The following is a 21,267-nucleotide window of genomic DNA, read 5'->3' as shown; positions in this document are numbered from 1 at the left end:
GAAGGTTCCTGGAGGTTCTCAGGGGGGTTTGGAGGACTCAGGGAGCCCCAAATTCCTTCGCCCCCTCCCCAAATTCCAACACAGGACCTCAGCATCGTTTATTGGGGGGGGTCCCGGGGGTCTCTGGGGAGATTTTTGGGGGTCCCCAGGGGTGGGGAGGGGTCTCAGGAAGGTTCTGGAAGTTCCTGAGGGTTCCTGGAGGTTCTCAGGGGGGTTTAGAAGGTCCAGAGACCCCCAAATTCCTGCGCCCCCTCCCCAAATTCCAACACCAGACCACGGTGGGGACCGGCAGCGTTTATTGGGGGGGTCCCGGGGGTCTCGGGGGGTCTCAGGGGGATCCCCGGAGGTGGGGAGGGGTCTCAGGAAGGTTCTGGAAGTTCCTGAAGGTTCTCAGGGGGGTTTGGAGGACTCAGAGACCCCCAAATTCCTGCGCCCCCTCCCCAAATTCCAACACGGGACCTCGGCATCGTTTCTTGGGGGGGTCTGGGGGTCTCGGGGGGTCCCAGAGGGATCCCTGGAGGTGGGGAGGGGTCTCAGGAAGGTTCTGGAAGTTCCTGAAGGTTCTCAGGGGGGTTTGGAGGACTCAGAGACCCCCAAATTCCTTCACCCCCTCCCCAAATTCCAACAATGGATCTCGGCATCGTTTATTGGGGGGTCCCGGGGTCTCAGGGGAGATTTTTGGGGGTCCCCAGAGGTGGGGAGGGGTCTCAGGAAGGTTCTGGAAGTTCCTGAAGGTTCTCAGGGGGGTTTGAAGGACATAAGGACCCCCAAATTCCTGCGCCCCCTCCCCAAATCCCAACATGGGACCTCAGCATCGTTTATTGGGGGGGGTCTGGGGGTCTCGGGGGCGTCCCGGGGGTCTCAGGGGAGATTTTTGGGGGTCCCCAGAGGTGGGGAGGGGTCTCAGGAAGGTTCTGGAAGTTCTCAGGGGGGTTTGGAGGACTCAAGGACCCCCAAATTCCTGCGCCCCCTCCCCAAATTCCAACACCAGACCACGGTGGGGACCGGCAGCGTTTATTGGGGGGTCCCGGGGGGGTCTCGGGGGGTCTCGGGGGGTCCCGGTGAAGCCCCCTCCCCTATTTCTGGGCGGGGATCATGTCGTCGATGGGCTGCTTCTGCTCCAGCTTCTTCTCCATCTCCACCATGAGCTTGACGCCGTCCACCACCATCTGCACCTGCTCCACCTCCGAGAAGCCCAGGCGGTCGGCGTTGGAGATGTCGAACACCGCGCCCACCGCGGCCGTGTCCACCCCACCTGGATGGACAGATGGACACTGACCATCCCTGACCATCCCCTGGTCATCATTGATCATCATTGATCACCCCTGGTCATCATTGACCATCACTGACCATCCCTGATCACCCATGGTCGGCGTTGGAGATGTCGAACACCGCGCCCACCGCGGCCGTGTCCACCCCACCTGGATGGACAGATGGACACTGACCATCACTGACCATCCCTGACCATCACTGACCATCCCTGACCATCACTGACCATCCCTGATCACCCCTGGTCATCATTGATCATCCCTGATCATCCCTGATCATCACTGACCATCACTGACCATCCCTGACCATCACTGACCATCACTGACCATCCCTGATCACCCATGGTCGGCGTTGGAGATGTCGAACACCGCGCCCACCGCGGCCGTGTCCACCCCACCCGGATGGACAGATGGACACTGACCATCACTGACCACCCCTGGTCACCCCTGGTCATCATTGATCACCCCTGGTCATCACTGACCATCCCTGACCATCCCTGATCACCCCTGGTCGGCGTTGGAGATGTCAAACACCGCGCCCACCACGGCCGTGTCCACCCCACCTGGATGGACAGATGGACACTGACCATCCCTGACCATCCCTGACCACTCAGTGACCATCACTGACCATCACTGACCATCCCTGACCATCACTGACCATCCCTGACCATCACTGACCATCATTGATCACCCAGGGTTCCACTGTGTCCACCCCACCTGGATGGACAGATGGACACTGACCATCCCTGACCACTCAGTGACCAGTCAGTGACCATCACTGACCACCCCTGGTCATCACTGACCATCTCTGACCACCCAGTGACCATCCCTGATCACCCCTGACCATCACTGACCATCACTGACCATCCCTGACCATCCCTGACCATCACTGACCATCCCTGACCACTCAGTGACCATCCCTGACCATCACTGACCATCCCCTGACCATCCCTGATCACCCATGGTCGGCGTTGGAGATGTCGAACACCGCGCCCACCGCGGCCGTGTCCACCCCACCTGGATGGACAGATGGACACTGACCATCACTGACCATCCCCTGGTCATCATTGATCATCATTGATCACCCCTGACCATCACTGACCATCCCTGACCATCACTGACCATCACTGATCACCCCTGGTCATCACTGACCATCACTGACCATCCCTGATCACCCATGGTCGGCGTTGGAGATGTCGAACACCGCGCCCACCGCGGCCGTGTCCACCCCACCTGGATGGACAGATGGACACTGACCATCACTGACCACCCAGTGACCAGCCAGGGACCATCACTGACCATCACTGACCATCCCTGACCATCCCTGACCATCACTGACCATCACTGACCATCCCCTGACCATCACTGATCATCACTGACCATCCCCTGACCATCACTGATCATCACTGACCATCACTGACCATCCCTGACCATCCCTGACCATCCCTGACCATCACTGACCACTCACTGACCATCCCCTGACCATCACTGATCACCCCTGATCATCCCTCATCATCACTGACCATCACTGACCATCCCTGACCAACCCAGATTTGGGGCCCCCTCCCCACCCCAAGGTGTGTCCAGATGTGACCCCAGGTGTGACCCCAGGTGTGACCCCAGGTGTGTCCCCAGATTCGGAGCCCCCTCCCCACCCCAAGGCCGATCCGGAGCCCCCTCCCCACCCCAAGGCCGATTTCGGAGCCCCCTCCCCACCCCAATTTCGGAGCCCCCTCCCCACCCCAATTTCGGAGCCCCCTCCCCACCCCAAGGCCGATCCGGAGCCCCCTCCCCAGGCGGATTTTGGGGTCCCCTCCCCACCCCAAGGCCGATTTTGGAGCCCCCTCCCCACCCCGATTTCGGAGCCCCCTCCCCACCCCAAGGCAGATCCGAAGCCCCCTCCCCACCCCAATTTCGGAGCCCCCACCTCACCCCAATTTCGGAGCCCCCTCCCCACCCCAAGGCCGATCCGGAGCCCCCTCCCCACCCCGATTTTGGGGTCCCCTCCCCACCCCGATTTCAGGACCCCCTCCCCACCCCAAGGCAGATCCGAAGCCCCCTCCCCAGGCTGATTTTGGGGTCCCCTCCCCACCCCAAGGCATCTCCAGATGTGACCCCAGGTGTGACCCCAGATCCGGAGCCCCCTCCCCACCCCGATTTCGGGACCCCCTCCCCAACCCAAGGTGTGTCCAGGTGTAACCCCAGCTGTCCCCAGGTGTGACCCCAGACCCGGACCCCCCTCCCCAGGCGGATTTTGGGGTCCCCCCGGTGTCACCTGTCCCCCGTTTCTGCAGGCGCAGGCGTTTGAGGATCTCCTCGAATTTGGGGTGCTGGCTCAGGTGCTGCAGCCGCACGTGGACGCCCCCGCGCAGCCCCGTGCCCAGGTTGGACGGGCAGGTGAGGATGTAGCCCAGGTGCTCCGTCCACATGAAGGGGTGCCCCGCCTTCTTGAAGATCTCCTCGATCTGGGGGAGCCCCGAAATCGGGGGTTAATTGGGGTTAATTGGGGGATTAATTAATTGGGGACATTGGAATTGGGGAGCCCCGAAATTGGGGAAAATTGGGGAATTAATTAATTGGGGATGCCCCAAAATTTGGGACACTGGAATTGGGGAAAATGAAATTTGGGGACACCAAAATTGGGGGGTAATCAGGTTAATTGGGGAATTAATTAATTGGGGATGCCCCAAAATAGGGGGTTATTGGGGTTATTTGGGGGATTAATTAATTGGGGACATTGGAATTGGGGAGCCCCGAAATTGGGGATAATCGGGGAATTAATTAATTGGGGATGCCCCAAAATCGGGGGTTAATTGGGGTTAATTGGGGGATTAATTAATTGGGGACATTGGAATTGGGGAGCCCCAAAATCGGGGGTTAATTGGGGGATTAATTAATTGGGGACATTGGAATTGGGGAGCCCCGAAATCGGGGGTTAATCGGGGAATTAATTAATTGGGGATGCCCCAAAATTGGGGGTTAATCGGGTTAATTGGGGAATTAATTAATTGGGGACATTGGAATTGGGGAGCCCCGAAATTGGGGGTTAATTTGGGTTAATTGGGGGATTTATTAACTGGGGATGCCCCGAAATTTGGGTTAATTGGGGGATTAATTAATTGGGGATGTCCCGAAATTGGGGGGGAATGGGGTTAATTGGGTGGTTCTGGGATTAATTAATTGGGGACTCCAGAATTGGGGAGATGGGACCCCAGGTGTGTCCCCAGGTGTCCCCAGGTGTCCCCAGGTGTCCCCAGGTGTCCCCAGGTGTGTTCCAGACTGGGTTCTAGATCGGTTCTAGACCAGGTTCTAGATTGTTCTAGAGCGGTTCTAGATCGATTCTAGAGCAGGTTCTAGATTGTTCTAGAGCGGTTCTAGATTGTTCTAGACTCGGTTCTAGATCGGGTTCTAGAGCGGTTCCAGACTGGGTTCTAGATGGGTTCCAGGTGTCCCCAGGTACCCCCAGCTGTCCCCAGATATCCCCAGGTGTGTCCAGGTGTGTTCAGGTGTCCCCAGGTGTCCTCAGGTGTGTCCCCAGGTGTCCCCAGGTGTCCCCAGGTGTGTTCAGGTGTCCCCAGGTGTCCCCAGGTGTGTTTTGGTGTCCCCAGGTGTGTTCAGGTGTCCCCAGGTGTCCCCAGGTGTGTTTTGGTGTCCCCAGGTGTCCCCAGGTGTCCCCAGGTGTCCCTGCTCACCTTTTTCAGCCCCACACAGAAGCGCCTGAACACCTCCTTCATGTTCCCTCCCTTCTCCATGGAGATGACGCGCAGGTGTGACCCCAGGTGTGACCCCAGGTGTGTCCCCAGGTGTGTTTTGGTGTCCCCAGGTGTCCCCAGGTGTCCCCAGGTGTGTCCCCAGGTGTCCCCAGGTGTCCCCAGGTGTCCCCAGGTGTCCCCAGGTGTCCCTGCTCACCTTTTTCAGCCCCACGCAGAAGCGCCTGAACACCTCCTTCATGTTCCCTCCCTTCTCCATGGAGATGACGCGCAGGTGTGACCCCAGGTGTGTCCAGGTGTGACCCCAGGTGTGACCCCAGGTGTGTCCCCAGGTGACCCCAGGTGTCCCCAGGTGTCCCCAGGTGTGTCTCAGGTACCTTTTTGAGCCCCACGCAGAAGCGCCTGAACACCTCCTTCATGTTCCCTCCCTTCTCCATGGAGATGACGCGCAGGTGTGACCCCAGGTGTGTCCCCAGGTGTGTTCAGGTGTGACCCCAGGTGTGTCCAGGTGTCCCCAGGTGTCCCCAGGTGTGTTCAGGTGTCCCCAGGTGTCCCCAGGTGTCCCCAGGTGTGTCCAGGTGTCCCTGCTCACCTTTTTCAGCCCCACACAGAAGCGCCTGAACACCTCCTTCATGTTCCCTCCCTTCTCCATGGAGATGACGCGCAGGTGTGACCCCAGGTGTGTCCCCAGGTGTGTTTTGGTGTCCCCAGGTGTGTCCCCAGGTGTCCCCAGGTGTCCCCAGGTGTCCCCAGGTGTCCCTGCTCACCTTTTTCAGCCCCACGCAGAAGCGCCTGAACACCTCCTTCATGTTCCCTCCCTTCTCCATGGAGATGACGCGCAGGTGTGACCCCAGGTGTGACCTCAGGTGTGACCCCAGGTGTGACCCCAGGTGTCCCCAGGTGTCCCCAGGTGTTCCCAGGTGTGTTCAGGTGTCCCCAGGTGTCCCTGCTCACCTTTTTCAGCCCCACGCAGAAGCGCCTGAACACCTCCTTCATGTTCCCTCCCTTCTCCATGGAGATGACGCGCAGGTGTGACCCCAGGTGTGTCCCCAGGTGTGACCCCAGGTGTGTTTTGGTGTCCCCAGGTGTCCCCAGGTGTGTTCAGGTGTCCCCAGGTGTCCCTGCTCACCTTTTTGAGCCCCACACAGAAGCGCCTGAACACCTCCTTCATGTTCCCTCCCTTCTCCATGGAGATGACGCGCAGGTGATCCTCCTCGTTCACCCACACCAGGAACGTCTTGTTGTCGTTGTGCCTGGGGACACGGGGACACTCGGGACATTTGGGGACATTTGGGGACATTTGGGGACATTTGGGGACATTTGGGGACATTTGGGTGACATTTGGGTGACACCTGGTGACACCTGGTGACATTTGGGGACACTGGGGACACCTGGTGACATTTGGGGACACCCACCAGATGCCACGTGCGTCGGGCCAGTCGCGGGCCATGCCCGAGGCCAGCAGCAGGGGTGACACTGGGGACACTTGGGTGACATTGGGTGACACTGGGGATATTGGGTGAGATTTGGGTGACACCAGGTGACATTTGGGGACATTGGGGACACCCACCAGATGCCACGCGCGTCGGGCCAGTCGCGGGCCATGCCCGAGGCCAGCAGCAGCGGTGACACCAGGGACATTGAGGATATTTGGGTGACATTGGGTGACACTGGGGATATCTGGGTGACATTTGGGTGACACCAGGTGACATTTGGTGACATTTGGGGACACCCACCAGATGCCATGGGCGTCGGGCCAGTCGCGGGCCATGCCTGAGGCCAGCAGCAGGGGTGACACTGGGGACATTGAGGATATTTGGGTGACACTGGGGATATCTGGGTGACACCTGGTGACACCTGGTGACACCTGGTGACATTTGGGGACACTGGGGACACCCACCAGATGCCCCGCGCGTCGGGCCAGTCGCGGGCCATGCCCGAGGCCAGCAGCAGGGGTGACACTGGGGACATTGAGGATATCTGGGTGACACCTGGTGACACCTGGTGACATTTGGTGACATTTGGGTGACACCTGGTGACATTTGGGGACACCCACCAGATGCCACGGGCGTCGGGCCAGTCGCGGGCCATGCCCGAGGCCAGCAGCAGCGGTGACACCGGTTTGTCGAACAGGAAATGGTCATCGATGAGCTGCTGCTGCTCCTGCTCCGTCATCGCCTTCAGGGGGTAATAACGACCCTTGAACTCCCCGTCCAGGCTGTTCAGGGCTGGGGGGACAACGGGCAGTGATGGGAGACAGCCGGACACAGCCGGACACAGCTGGACACACGGACATTGACACAGACACAGCTGGACACACGGACACTGACATGGACACTCTCCCCGTCCAGGCTGTTCAGGGCTGGGGGGACAACAGGCAGTGATGGGAGACAGCCGGACAGAGCCGGACACAGCTGGACACAGACACAGCCGGACACAGCCGGACACAGCTGGACACACGAACATGGACATGGACACGGCTGGACACAGCTGGACACACGGACACTGACATGGACACACGGACATGGACACTCTCCCCGTCCAGGCTGTTCAGGGCTGAGGGGACAACGGGCAGGGATGGGACACAGCCGGACACAACCGGACACAGCTGGACACAGCCGGACACAGCCGGACACACGGACACAGCCGGACACAGCTGGACACACGGACACGGACATGGACACTCTCCCCGTCCAGGCTGTTCAGGGCTGGGGGGACAACGGGCAGTGACCGGACACAGCCGGACACAGCCGGACACAGCCGGACACAGCTGGACACACGGACACAGCTGGACACGGACATGGACACGGACACAGCCGGACACACAGACATGGACACACGGACATGGACACTCTCCCCGTCCAGGCTGTTCAGGGCTGAGGGGACAACGGGCAGGGATGGGAGACAGCCGGACACAGCCGGACACAGCCGGACACAGCTGGACACAGCTGGACACAGCCGGACACAGCCGGACACAGCCGGACACAGCCGGACACAGCTGGACACAGCTGGACACAACCGGACACAGCCGGACACAGCCGGACACATGGACATTGACACAGACACAGCTGGACACACGGACACTTGACATGGACACTCTCCCCGTCCAGGCTGTTCAGGGCTGGGGGGACAACGGGCAGTGACCGGACACAGCCGGACACATGGACACAGCCGGACACATGGACACAGCTGGACACAGCCGGACACAGCCGGACACACGGACACAGCCGGACACAGCCGGACACAGCTGGACACAGCTGGACACACGGACATTGACACAGACACAGCCGGACACAGCCGGACACAACCGGACACAGCCGGACACAGCCGGACACAGCTGGACACAGCCGGACACAGCCAGACACAGCCGGACACAGCCGGACACAGCCGGACACAGCCGGACACAGCTGGACACACGGACACAGCTGGACACAGCCGGACACAGCTGGACACACGGACACTGACATGGACACACGGACATGGACACTCTCCCCGTCCAGGCTGTTCGGGGCTGAGGGGACAACGGGCAGTGATGGGAGACAGCCGGACACAGCTGGACACGGCTGGACTCGGCTGGACACAGCCGGACACAGCTGGACACAACCGGACACAGCTGGACACAGCCGGACACAGCTGGACACAGCTGGACACAGACACAGCCGGACACAGCTGGACACAGCTGGACACAGCCGGACATGGACACAGACACAGCCGGACACACACACGGACATGGACACTCTCCCCGTCCAGGCTGTTCAGGGCTGAGGGGACATCGGTCAGTGATGGGAGACAGCCGGACACAGCCGGACACAGCTGGACACAGCTGGACACAGCCGGACACAACCGGACATGGACACAGCCGGACACAGCTGGACACAGCTGGACACAGCCGGACACAGCCGGACACAACCAGACACAGCTGGACACAGCCGGACACAGCCGGACACACGGACACTGACATGGACACACGGACATGGACACTCTCCCCGTCCAGGCTGTTCAGGGCTGGGGGGACAATGGGCAGTGACCGGACACAGCCGGACACAGCCGGACACAGCTGGACATGGACACAGACACAGCCGGACACACGGACATGGACACAGACACAGCTGGACACAGCCGGACACACGGACACTGACATGGACATGGCTGGACACAGCCAGACACAGCTGGACACAGCTGGACACAGCCAGACACGGCTGGACACAGCTGGACACGGCTGGACATGGACACGGACACAGCCGGACACAGCCGGACACAGCCGGACACAGCCGGACACAGCTGGACACAGCTGGACACAGCCGGACACAGCCGGACACACAGACACTGACATGGACACACACACGGACATGGACACTCTCCCCGTCCAGGCTGTTCAGGGCTGGGGGGACAACGGGCAGTGACCGGACACAGCCGGACACACGGACACACGGACACAGCCGGACACAGCCGGACACATGGACACAGCTGGACACAACCGGACACAGCCGGACACAGCCGGACACAGCCGGACACAGCTGGACACGGCTGGACACCAAATCCATCCCAAATGGATCCCAAATGGATCCCAACCCCCCCAGATGGATCCCAGATCCCGAGTGGATCCCGTACCGGTGACGGAGAGCTTCTCGATGGCGCGGCGCTCGCCCCAAACCCACCCCAAACCCCCCAAATTGATCCCAAATCCCCCAAACCGATCCCAAATAGATCCCAACCCCCCCAAACCGATCCCAGATGGATCCCAGATCCCGAGTGGATCCCGTACCGGTGACGGAGAGCTTCTCGATGGCGCGGCGCTCGCCCCAAACCCACCCCAAACCCCCCAAATCGATCCCAAATCGATCCCAAACCCCCCAAATGGATCCCAAATAGATCCCCAACCCCCCAGACAGATCCCAAATGGATCCCAGATCCCGAGTGGATCCCGTACCGGTGACGGAGAGCTTCTCGATGGCGCGGCGCTCACCCCAAACCCGCCCCAAACCCCCCAAATCGATCCCAAATCCCCCAAATCGATCCCAAATGGATCCCAAACCCCCCAGATCGATCCCAGATCCCGAGTGGATCCCGTACCGGTGACGGAGAGCTTCTCGATGGCGCGGCGCTCGCCCCAAACCCACCCCAAACCCCCCAAATCGATCCCAAATCCCCCAAACCGATCCCAAATCGATCCCAAACCCCCCAAACCAATCCCAAATGGATCCCAGATCCCGAGTGGATCCCGTACCGGTGACGGAGAGCTTCTCGATGGCGCGGCGCTCGCCGCGGCTGCAGTGCGGGGGCAGGGAGTAGCCCTTGATGCTGCGGCCGGTGCGGACGCGGCTGCTCAGGACGTATTTGGGGTCCAGGTCCTCGCCCCCCTGCGCCCCCAAAAATTCCACTCAGGGGCTGCCACGGCCACCCCAAAAAGATCCCAAATCCAGCAGGAAATGATCCCAAAATCATCCTGAAATCATCCTAAAATCCCCCTCGAAATCATCCCGAAATCACCCCAAAATCATCCCAAAATCCCCCTCGAAATCACCCCAAAATCATCCCAAAATCATCCCAAAATCATCCTAAAATCATCCTAAAATCCCCCTCAAAATTATCCCAAAATCATCCCGAAATCACCCCAAAATCATCCCAAAATCCCCCTCGAAATCACCCCAAAATCATCCCAAAATCATCCAAAAATCCCCCTCAAAATCATCCCAAAATCACCTCAAAATCACCCCAAAATCCCCCTCGAAATCACCCCAAAATCATCCCGAAATCATCCCAAAATCATCCCAAAGTCATCCTAAAATCCCTCTTGAAATTATCCCCAAATCACCCCAAAATCATCCCAAAATCATCCCAAAATCCCCCTCGAAACCCCCCTCAAATCCATCTGAAATCCCTCTCAAAATCATCCCAAAATCCAGCTCAAAATCCCTCTCAAATCCATCTGAAATCCCTCTCAAAATCATCCCCAAATCCCCCCAAAATCCCTGAGAAACCCAGCTCGAAATCATCCCAAAATCTCCCTGAAATTCCCCCCAAAATCATCCCAAAATTTCCCTCAAAATCACCCCAAAATCACCCCAAAATCCCTCTTGAAATCATCCCAAAATCATCCCAAAATCACCCCAAAATAATCCTAAAATTCCCCTCAAATTCATCCCAAAATCATCCCAAAATCCCCCTCGAAATCCCTCTTGAAATCATCCCAAAATCATCCCAAAATCACCCCAGAATCCCCCCAAAATCATCCCAAAATCCCCCTCAAAATCATCCCCAAATCCCCCCAAAATCCAGCTCGAAATCATCCCAAAATCTCCCTGAAATTCCCCCAAAATCATCCCAAAATCATCCCAAAATTCCCCTCAAAATCCCCCTCGAAATCATCCCCAAAATCCCCCCAAAATCGCCCCAAAATCCCCGAGAAACCTCGAGGGTTGGGACACCCCAAAACCCCCAAAATCTCCCCCAAATCCTCCTCAAAATCTCCCCCAAAATCCCCCCCTGAGACCCCTGGGAACCTCCCCAAATTCCGGGGACCCCCCAAAATTCAGGGATCCCCAAAATTTCGGGGACCCCCTGAAGATTTCGGGGACCCCCCCCAGATTTTGGGGACCCCTCCCAGATTTTGGGGACCCCCTGAAGGTTTTGGGGACCCCCTGACCTTGAGGTTCTCATGGTTGAGGTCGGTGGCCTCAGGGTGTCCCTGTCACCCCTTCCTGACCCTCCTGAGACCCCACCCAAATTTTAGGGACCCCCCCCAGATTTCGGGGACCCCTCCCAGATTTCGGGGACCCCCCTGAAGGTTCTGGGGACCCCTCACAGATTTTGGGGACCCCCCCCAGATTTCGGGGACCCCCTGACCTTGAGGTTCTCGTGGTTGAGGTCGGTGACCCCCAGGGTGTCCCTGTCACCCCTTCCTGACCCTCCTGAGACCCCACCCAAATTCTGGGGACCCCTCCCAGATTTTGGGGACCCCTCCCAGATTTTGGGGACCCCTCCCAGATTTCAGGGACCCCTCCCAGATTTCGGGGACCCCCTGAAGGTTTCGGGGACCCCCCAAATTTCAGGGACCTTGAGGTTCCTGTGGCTGCTTCCCTGCCCTCCTGAGACCCCTGGGAACCTGCCCAAGTTTTGGGGACCCCACCCAAATTTCAGGGACCCCTCCCAGATTTCGGGGACCCCTCCCAGATTCCGGGGACCCCTCCCAGATTTTGGGGACCCCTCCCAGATTTCGGGGACCCCCTGAAGGTTTCGGGGACCCCCTGACCTTGAGGTTCTCGTGGTTGAGGTCGGTGACCCCCAGGGTGTCCCTGTCACCCCTTCCTGACCCTCCTGAGACCCCACCCAAATTCCTGGGACCCCTCCCAGATTTTGGGGACCCCACCCAGATTTCGGGGACCCCCTGAAGGTTTCGGGGACCCCCTGAAGATTTCGGGGACCCCCTGACCTTGAGGTTCTCGTGGTTGAGGTCGGTGCGGTGCTTGGTGACCCCCAAGGTGTCCCTGTCACCCTTTCCTGACCTTCCTGAGACCCCACCCAAATTCCGGGGACCCCCCCAGATTCTGGGGACCCCTCCCAGATTTTGGGGACCCCCTGAAGGTTTCGGGGACCCCCTGACCTTGAGGTTCTCATGGTTGAGGTTGGTGGCCTCAGGGTGTCCCTGTCACCCCTTCCTGACCCTCCTGAGACCCCACCCAAATTCCGGGGACCCCTCCCAGATTTCGGGGACCCCTCCCAGATTTCGGGGACCCCTCCCAGATTTCGGGGACCCCCTGAAGGTTTCGGGAACCCCCTGACCTTGAGGTTCTCGTGGTTGAGGTGTGTCCAGTGCTTGGTGACCCCTCAAGGTGTCCCTGTCACCCCTTCCTGACCCTCCTGAGACCTTTGGGGACCTCCCCAAATTCCTGGGACCCCCTGAAGGTTTCGGGGACCCCTCCCAAATTCCGGGGACCCCTCCCAGATTTTGGGGACCCCTCCCAGATTTCGGGGACCCCTCCCAGATTTCGGGGACCCCCCCAGATTTTGGGGACCCCCTGACCTTGAGGTTCTCATGGTTGAGGTCGGTGGCCTCAGGGTGTCCCTGTCACCCCTTCCTGACCCTCCTGAGACCCCACCCAAATTCCTGAGACCCCACCCAAATTCCGGGGACCCCCTGAAGGTTCCGGGGACCCCTCCCAGATTTTGGGGACCCCTCCCAGATTTCGGGGACCCCCCCCAGATTTTGGGGACCCCCTGACCTTGAGGTTCTCGTGGTTGAGGTTGGTGACCCCCAGGGTGTCCCTGTCACCCCTTCCTGACCCTCCTGAGACCCCACCCAAATTCCTGGGACCCCTCCCAGATTTCGGGGACCCCTCCCAGATTGTGGGGACCCCCCCAGGTTTTGGGGACCCCCTGACCCTGAGGTTCTCGTGATTGAGGTGTGTCCAGTGCTTGGTGACCCCCAGGGTGTCCCTGTCACCCCTTCCTGACCCTCCTGAGACCTTTGGGGACCTCCCCAAATTCCGGGGACCCCCTGAAGGTTCTGGGGACCCCTCCCAGATTTTGGGGACCCCCCCAGATTTCGGGGACCCCTCCCAGATTTTGGGGACCCCCTGACCTTGAGGTTCTCGTGGTTGAGGTCGGTGACCCCCAGGGTGTCCCTGTCACCCCTTCCTGACCCTCCTGAGACCCCACCCAAATTCTGGGGACCCCTCCCAGATTTCGGGGACCCCTCCCAGATTTTGGGGACCCCTCCCAGATTTCGGGGACCCCCCCCAGGTTTTGGGGACCCCCTGACCTTGAGGTTCTCGTGGTTGAGGTCGGTGCGGTGTTTGTCCGTGGGTTTGTAGCCCCCGTGCCGGTCCTGGATCACGGGGTCGAAAAGTTCCTTGAAAACCTCGTAGGATTCTTCATCACCGGCCACGCAGCCCACGGTCATGATGAACGGGTGGCCTGGGGACCAGTACGGTCACTGGGGTTACTGGGACCAGTATGGCACTGGGATGGGACTGGGATGGGTCACTGGGACCAGTATGAGACCAGTATGGGGCACTGGGATTGGCACTGGGACCAGTATGGGGCACTGGGGAGTGACCCACGGTCATGATGAACGGGTGGCCTGGGGACCAGTATGGGTCACTGGGGTTACTGGGATCACTGGGATGGGTCACTGGGACCAGTATGAGACCAGTATGGGGCACTGGGACCAGTATGAGACCAGTATGGGGCACTGGGACCAGTATGAGACCAGTATGGGGCACTGGGGAGTGACCCACGGTCATGATGAACGGGTGGCCTGGGGACCAGTATGGGTCACTGGGACCAGTATGGCACTGGGATGGGACTGGGATGGGTCACTGGGGCCAGTACGGGATTGGGATCGGTCACTGGGACCAGTATGAGACCAGTATGGGGCACTGGGATTGGGTATGGGACCAGTATGGGGCACTGGGACCAGTATGGGGCACTGGGGAGTGACCCACGGTCATGATGAACGGGTGGCCTGGGGACCAGTATGGCACTGGGGTTACTGGGATGGGACTGGGACCAGTACGGGAGTGGGATGGGACTGGGATGGGTCACTGGGACCAGTATGAGACCAGTATGGGGCACTGGGGAGTGACCCACGGTCATGATGAACGGGTGGCCTGGGGACCAGTATGGGTCACTGGGGTTACTGGGATGGGACTGGGACCAGTACGGGACTGGGATGGGTCACTGGGACCAGTATGAGACCAGTATGGTCACTGGGGTCACTGGGATGGGACTGGGACCAGTACGGGACTGGGATGGGACTGGGATGGGTCACTGGGACCAGTATGAGACCAGTATGGGGCACTGGGACCAGTATGAGACCAGTATGGGGCACTGGGACCAGTACAGTCACTGGGGTGGGCTGCAGACCCCATGGATGAGCTGGGAACCCCCTGGGGTGCCCTGGGGGTCCCTTGGGTGCTCGGGGGTCTCTCAGGGGTCCCTGGGGTGCTCCGGGGGTCCCTGGGGTCTCTCGGGGGTCTCTCGGGTGTCCCTGGGGTGCTCCGGGGGTCCCCGGGGTGCTCGGGGGTCTCTCGGGGGTCCCTTGGGTGCTCGGGGGTCTCTCGGGTGTCCCTGGGGTGCTCCGGGGGTCCTGGGGGTCTCTCGGGGGTCTCTCGGGTGTCCCTGGGGTGCTCGGGGGTCTCTCGGGTGTCCCCGGGGGTCTCTTGGGTGCTCTGGGGGTCCCCGGGGGTCCCGGGGGTCTCTCGGGGGTCTCTCGGGTGTCCCTGGGGTGCTCGGGGGTCCCTTGGGTGCTCCAGGGGTCCCCGGGGTGCTCGGGGGTCTCTCGGGTGCTCTGGGTGTCCCTGGGGTGCTCGGGGGTCTCTCAGGGGTCCCTGGAGTGCTCCAGGGGTCTCTCGGGTGTCCCTTGGGTGGTCGGGAGTCCCGGGGGTCTCTCAGGGGTCCCTGGGGTGCTCTGGAGGTCCCTGGGGTGCTCGGGGGGTCTCTCGGGTGCTCTGGGGGTCCCTGGGGTGCTCCGGGGGTCCCGGGGGTCTCTCGGGGGTCCCGGGGGTCTCTCGGGGGTCTCTCGGGTGTCCCCGGGGGTCTCTCGGGGGTCCCGGGGGTCTCTTGGGGGTCTCTCGGGGGTCTCCCAGGGGTCTCTCGGGTGTCCCCGGGGGTCTCTCGGGGGTCCCGGGGGTCTCTTGGGGGTCTCTCGGGGGTCCCTTGGGTGCTCGGGGGTCTCTCGGGTGTCCCCGGGGTGCTCAGGGGGTGCTCGGGGGTCCCGGGGATCTCTCGGGGGTCTCTCGGGGGTCCTGGGGGTCTCTCGGGTGTCCCTGGGGTGCTCCGGGGGTCCCGGGGGTCTCTCGGGGGTCTCTCATGGGTCCCTGGGGTGCTTGGGGGTCTCTTGGGTGCTCTGGGGGTCCCTGGGGTGCTCGGGGGTCTCTCGGGGGTCTCCAGGGGTCTCTCGGGGGTCTCTCGGGGGTCCCTGGGGTGCTCGGGGGTCCCTGGGGTGCTCGGGGGTCTCTCGGGGGTCTCTCGGGTGTCCCTGGGGTGCTCGGGGGTCTCTCGGGGGTCTCTCGGGGGTCTCTCGGGGGTCTCTCGGGGGTCCCTTGGATGCTCAGGGGGTCCCTTGGGTGCTCGGGGGTCTCTCGGGGGTCTCACCGGGGTTGTCCACGCCGGTCTGGATGACGTCATCGAGGGTGAAGCCGCTGGGGGTCTCTTTGTCGCGGAGTTTCTGGTACAGGGCGGGGGTCAGGACCTTGGCCATGTGATTGTTGTGCTTGGACAGGTCCGGGAACTCCTCCTCGGCCGAGAACTTCTGCTTGTACTTGTTGTGGGTGTTGCTGAACGGCATCTTGGGGACACTGTGGGGACACCAGGACACCGTGGGGACAGTGACAGGGTCAGGGGACACCGTGGTGACACTGTAGGGACACGGTGACACTGTGGGGACACCGGGACAGGGATCAGGGAACTCCTCCTCGGCTGAGAACTTCTGCTTGTACTTGTTGTGGGTGTTGCTGAACGGCATCTTGGGGACACTGTGGGGACACTGGGGACATTGGGGGACATGGTGACACCGTGGGGACAGTGACAGGGTCAGGGGACACTGTGGGGACACGGGGTGACACAGGGGGACAGGTCCGGGAACTCCTCCTCGGCCGAGAACTTGAGCTTGTACTTGTTGTGGGTGTTGCTGAACGGCATCTTGGGGACACCAGGACACTGTGGGGACAGGGACAGGGTCAGGGGACACGGGGTGACACCGTGGGGACACCGTGGGGACACCAGGACAGGGATCAGGGAACTCCTCCTCGGCAGAGAACTTCTGCTTGTACTTGTTGTGGGTGTTGCTGAACGGCATCTTGGGGACACTGTGGGGACATTGGGGACATTGGGGGACATGGTGACACTGTGGGGACACTGTGGGGACACCGGGACAGGGATCAGGGAACTCCTCCTCGGCTGAGAACTTCTGCTTGTACTTGTTGTGGGTGTTGCTGAACGGCATCTTGGGGACACTGTGGGGACATTGAGGGACATGGTGACACCGTGGGGACACCATGGGGACACTGTGGGGACACTGTGGGGACATGGTGACATTGTGGGGACACGGGGGGACACTACAGGGACACCGGGACAGCCAGAGGACACCGGGGGGGACACGGGGGAGGGGACACGGGGGGGACACGGGGGGGTCAGAGGGACACTGCGGGGACAAGGACAGGGGATGGTGGCACTGGGGGGACAGTGACAGGGTCAGGGGACACTGGGGGACACGGGGAGGGGACACGGGGGGAGGGGACACGGGGGGACACTGTGGGGACATGGTGACACCGTGGTGACATTGGGGGACATGGTGACACCGGGGGGACACCGGGAGGACACGGGGGAGGGGACACGGGGGGGTCAGAGGGGCACTGCGGGGACAAGGACAGGGGGTGGTGGCACTGGGGGGACACCGGGACAGCCAGGGGACACCGGGGACACCAGGGGGGACACGGGGGAGGGGACACCGGAGGGACACGGGGGGGACACTGGGGGGACACTGGGGGAGGGGACACTGGGGGGGAGGGGACACTGGGGGAGGGGACACGGGGGGAGGGGACACTGGGGGAAGGGACACGGGGGGAGGGGACACTGGGGGAGGGGACACGGAGGGAGGGGACACGGGGGGAGGGGACACGGGGGGAGGGGACACGGGGGGGGTCACAGCAGGTGACACGGGGGGCGTGGTGTCCCCGTGGGCGTGGCCGCCCCGCTCCGCTCCTTGTTGGGGCCGGGGTTATTCATAGCCCGGGGGGGGGCGGGGCGGGGGGGCCTCGGGGGTCCCGGGGACACCGGGAGGGGGCGGGGCCCGGTCCCGAATCCCGGTCCCGAATCCCGGTCGGGATCCCGGTCCTGTCCCGGTCCCGGTCCGGATCCCTATCCCTGTCCCGGTCCCGAATCCCGGTTCCAAATCCCGATCCCGGTCCCGAATCCGGGCCCGTGTCTCGGTCCCGATCCCGAGTCCCGATCCCGGTTCCAAATCCCGATCCCTGTCCCGGTCCCAAATCCCGGTCCCGGTGACACCGGGCGGGGGGCGCGGGTCCCTGTCCCAGTCCCGAATCCCGATCCCGGTCCCAAATCCCGGTCCGGATCCCGATCCCGGATCCTGCTCCCGGTTCCAAATCCCGATCCCGGTCCCGGATCCCGGTCCCGGTCCCAAATCCCGGTCCCGGTGGCACCGGGCTGGGCGCGGGTCCCTGTCCCGATCCCGATCCCGAATCCCGGTCCTGTCCTGGTCCCGGTCCCAAATCCCGGTCGGGATCCCTGTCCCTGTCCCGATCCCGGTCCGGATCCCGGTCCCGGTTCCAAATCCCGATCCCGGTCCCGAATCCTGGCCCCTGTCCCTGTCCCGATCCCGAATCCCGGTCCCGGTTCCAAATCCCGATCCCGGTCTAAAATCCCGGTCCCGGTGACACCGGGCTGGGCGCGGGTCCCTGTCCCGGTCCCAAATCTCGGTCCGGATCCCGATCCCGAATCCCGATCCCGGTTCCGGATCCCGATCCCGGTCCCGGTCCCAAATCCGGGTCCCGAATCCCGGTCCCGATCCTAAATCCCGGTCCCGGTGACACCGGGCGGGGGGCGCGGGTCCCTGTCCCGGTCCCGAATCCCGGTCCCGGTTCCAAATCCCGATCCCGGTCCCGAATCCGGGTCCCTGTCTCGGTCCCGGTCCCAAATCCCGGTCCGGATCCCGATCCCGATCCCGGTCCCAAATCCCGGTCCCGATCCCTGTCCCGAATCCCGGTCCCGGTCCCGACTGGACCCATCCCGGGGGGGGCGGTGCCGGTCCCCAAGGGGTCCTTGGGGCGTCCCGAAGGACGTCCCGGTACCGATCTGGGTCCCGGGGAGGGGTCCCGGTACCGATTTGGGTCTGGGGGAGTGTCCTGGGGGGGTCCCGGGGAGGTCCCGGGGGGGTCCCGGGGGTTTCCCGGTGGTCCCGGGGGGATCCCGGGGGTCCCGGTGGGGTCCCGGGGATTTCCCGGGGATTTCCCGGAGGTTCCCGGGGGTCCCGGTGGGGTCCCGGGGGTTTCCCGGTGGTCCCGGGGGGGTCCCGGTGGTCCCGGGGGGATCCCGGTGGTCCCGAGGGTGGTCCCGGTGGTCCCGGGGTGGTCCCGGGGGTTTCCCGGTGGTCCCGGGGGGGTCCCGGGGGTCCCGGGTGGATCCCGGGGGTCCCGGGGGGGGTCCCGAGGGTTTCCCGGTGATCCCGGGGTGGTCCCGGGGTGGTCCCGGTGGTCCCGGGGGGGTCCCGGGTGTTTCCCGGTGGTCCCGGGGGGGTCCCGGGTGGATCCCGGGGGTCCCGGGGGGGGTCCCGGGGGTCCCGGGGGGGTCCCGGCGTTACCTTGTCTCTCTCGGCGGGGTCGGGTCGGGGTCGGGCCGGTACCGGGCGCGGGGGGAGCGGTGGGAGCGGGACCCCCACGGGCGCTTTTATCCCCCCCGAGACCCCCTCGGGGCTGGGGGGGCTCCGGGGGGGCTCCGAACCGGGCGGGACCGGGCCCGGCCCGAGCCGCCCCCGGCCCGCGGGAGACCCTCGGGGACCCCCGGAGCCGCCCCCCGGTGTCCGGTGTCCCGGGGGGGGGGGAACGGGCGGCACCTGGCGCCCCCCGGGAGAGCGGGGAGGGGCCGGGACCACCCCCAAAAATAGCGGGACCACCCCGAAAATAACGGGACCACCCCCAGAAATAACGGGACCACCCCCCAAATACCGGGACCACCCCCAGAAATAGCGGGACCACCCCCCAAATACCGGGACCACCCCCGAAAATAACGGGACCACCCCCGAAAATAACGGGACCACCCCCGAAAATAGCGGGACCACCCCCCAAATACCGGGAACTCCTCCCCAAAAATAGCGGGACCACCCCCGAAAATAACGGGACCCTCTGGGGCACCGGGACCACCCCAAAAATAGCGGGACCACCCCCAGAAATAGCGGGACCACCCCCAAAAATAACGGGACCACCCCCCAAATACCGGGACCACCCCCAAAAATAGCGGGACCACCCCCAAAAATAACGGGACCACCCCCAAAAATAACGGGACCACCCCCAGAAATACCGGGACCACCCCCAAATTCAGGAACCACCCCCAAAAATAGCGGGACCACCCCCAGAAATAACGGGACCACCCCCCAAAAATAGAGGGACTCTCTGGAGCACCGGGACCACCCCCAAATAGCGGGACCACCCCCCAAATACCGGCACCACCCCCGGAAATAGCGGGACCACCCCCAGAAATAGCGGGACCCTCTGGGGCACCGGGACCACCCCCAAAAATAGCGGGACCACCCCGAAAATAACGGGACCACCCCCAAAAATAACGGGACCACCCCCAAAAATAACGGGACCACCCCCCAAATTCAGGGACCACCCCCAGAAATAGCGGGACCACCCCCCAAAATAACGGGACCCTCTGGGGCACCGGGACCACCCCCCAAAATAGCGGGACCACCCTGAAAATAACGGGACCACCCCGAAAATAACGGGACCACCCCCAAAAATAACGGGACCACCCCCAGAAATAACGGGACCACCCCGAAAATAACGGGACCACCCCCCAAATACCGGGACCACCCCCGAAAATAACGGGACCACCCCGAAAATAGCGGGACCACCCCCGAAAATAACGGGACCACCCCGAAAATAACGGGACCACCCCCAAAAATAACGGGACCACCCCCAAAATAACGGGACCCTCTGGAGCACCGGGACCACCCCCCAAATTCAGGGACCCCCCCGGGGAGCCCTGCAGGGGGGGCTTGGGGGGGACGCCCCCACCCCAAATCCCCATGGGGGGGTCTTGGGACCCCCAAATTCCCACGGGGGACCCCCAAATTCCCACGGGGGGGGTCCCGAGACCCCCAAATTCCCACGGGGGGGGTCCCGGGACCCCCCAAATTCCCACGGGGGGGGGTTCTGAGACCCCCAAATTCCCACGGGTGACCCCAAATCCTCACTGGGGGGGGTCCTGAGACCCCCAAATTCCCAAGGGGGGGGTCCTGGGACCCCCTAAATCCCCACGGGTGACCCCAAATCCTCACTGGGGGGGGGTCCTGAGACCCCCAAATTCTCAAGGGGGGGGTCTTGGGACCCCCAAATTCCCACGGGGGGGGTCCTGAGACCCCTAAATTCCCACGGGTGACCCCCAAATCCCGGGGGGGGGGGGCGGGGTGACCCCCCCCGCTGGCTCAGGGCAATTCAAGCCGAGGGGGGGGGAGGGGAGGGGAGGCCCCAGCCCCGCCCCCCACCCCCCCCCACCCCCCCCTCCCCCCCCCCCCCCCGGGTATTTTTAGGTCGGCTCCGATTTCCCGG

General features: G+C 62.5%; 2 protein-coding genes and 3 long non-coding RNA genes across 10 annotated transcripts in view; 4 read left to right on the top strand and 1 right to left on the bottom strand.

Annotated features, from left to right (window-relative positions):
* Window positions 1-998: 998 nt before the first annotated feature.
* CKM (creatine kinase, M-type) lies at window positions 999-20,962 on the bottom strand. Of its 6 annotated transcripts, none has more exons than XM_058859938.1 (9): window positions 19,299-19,402; window positions 16,076-16,278; window positions 13,740-13,894; window positions 10,206-10,338; window positions 7,011-7,206; window positions 6,549-6,864; window positions 6,108-6,231; window positions 3,544-3,733; window positions 999-1,255 (listed from the first exon to the last, which is right to left on the bottom strand). In XM_058859938.1, exons 2-9 carry the CDS (start codon window positions 16,266-16,268, stop codon window positions 1,015-1,017), a joined length of 1,548 nt encoding a protein of 515 aa, XP_058715921.1. In that variant the 5' UTR covers window positions 16,269-16,278; window positions 19,299-19,402; the 3' UTR covers window positions 999-1,014. The 6 variants fall into 6 exon arrangements, with proteins under 6 accessions (XP_058715921.1, XP_058715924.1, XP_058715923.1 ...); XM_058859940.1 differs by lacking the exon at window positions 999-1,255 and adding an exon at window positions 1,780-1,831 and having other exon boundaries at window positions 19,299-19,403; XM_058859939.1 differs by lacking the exon at window positions 999-1,255 and adding an exon at window positions 2,408-2,501 and having other exon boundaries at window positions 19,299-19,403.
* On the top strand, window positions 1,262-2,170 carry LOC131590082 (uncharacterized). Its single transcript, XR_009279965.1, has 3 exons — window positions 1,262-1,718; window positions 1,844-2,036; window positions 2,089-2,170. It is a non-coding gene; the product is annotated as an uncharacterized LOC131590082 (long non-coding RNA).
* Window positions 3,740-21,267, top strand: part of LOC131590079 (putative protein CRIPAK) — a 66,492-nt gene continuing 48,964 nt past the window's right edge. Inside the window, exons 1-4 of the mRNA XM_058859954.1 lie at window positions 3,740-4,535; window positions 4,937-5,111; window positions 5,321-5,464; window positions 5,517-5,556. Of these exons, the coding sequence (XP_058715937.1) occupies window positions 5,001-5,111; window positions 5,321-5,464; window positions 5,517-5,556 (295 nt within the window). The 5' untranslated portion in view covers window positions 3,740-4,535; window positions 4,937-5,000. The remainder of the gene's footprint in view (window positions 4,536-4,936; window positions 5,112-5,320; window positions 5,465-5,516; window positions 5,557-21,267) is intronic.
* On the top strand, window positions 11,825-13,733 carry LOC131590081 (uncharacterized). Its single transcript, XR_009279964.1, has 3 exons — window positions 11,825-12,267; window positions 12,811-12,883; window positions 12,924-13,733. It is a non-coding gene; the product is annotated as an uncharacterized LOC131590081 (long non-coding RNA).
* On the top strand, window positions 16,103-16,723 carry LOC131590080 (uncharacterized). The gene is made up of 3 exons (XR_009279963.1): window positions 16,103-16,202; window positions 16,556-16,673; window positions 16,706-16,723. It is a non-coding gene; the product is annotated as an uncharacterized LOC131590080 (long non-coding RNA).

Source organism: Poecile atricapillus, chromosome 31, assembly GCF_030490865.1.
Source record: "Poecile atricapillus isolate bPoeAtr1 chromosome 31, bPoeAtr1.hap1, whole genome shotgun sequence".
Taxonomy (NCBI): Eukaryota; Metazoa; Chordata; class Aves; order Passeriformes; family Paridae; genus Poecile; species Poecile atricapillus.
The sequence above is the reverse complement of the archived record's forward strand: the minus strand, read 5'-3'. Positions and strand labels throughout refer to the sequence as shown.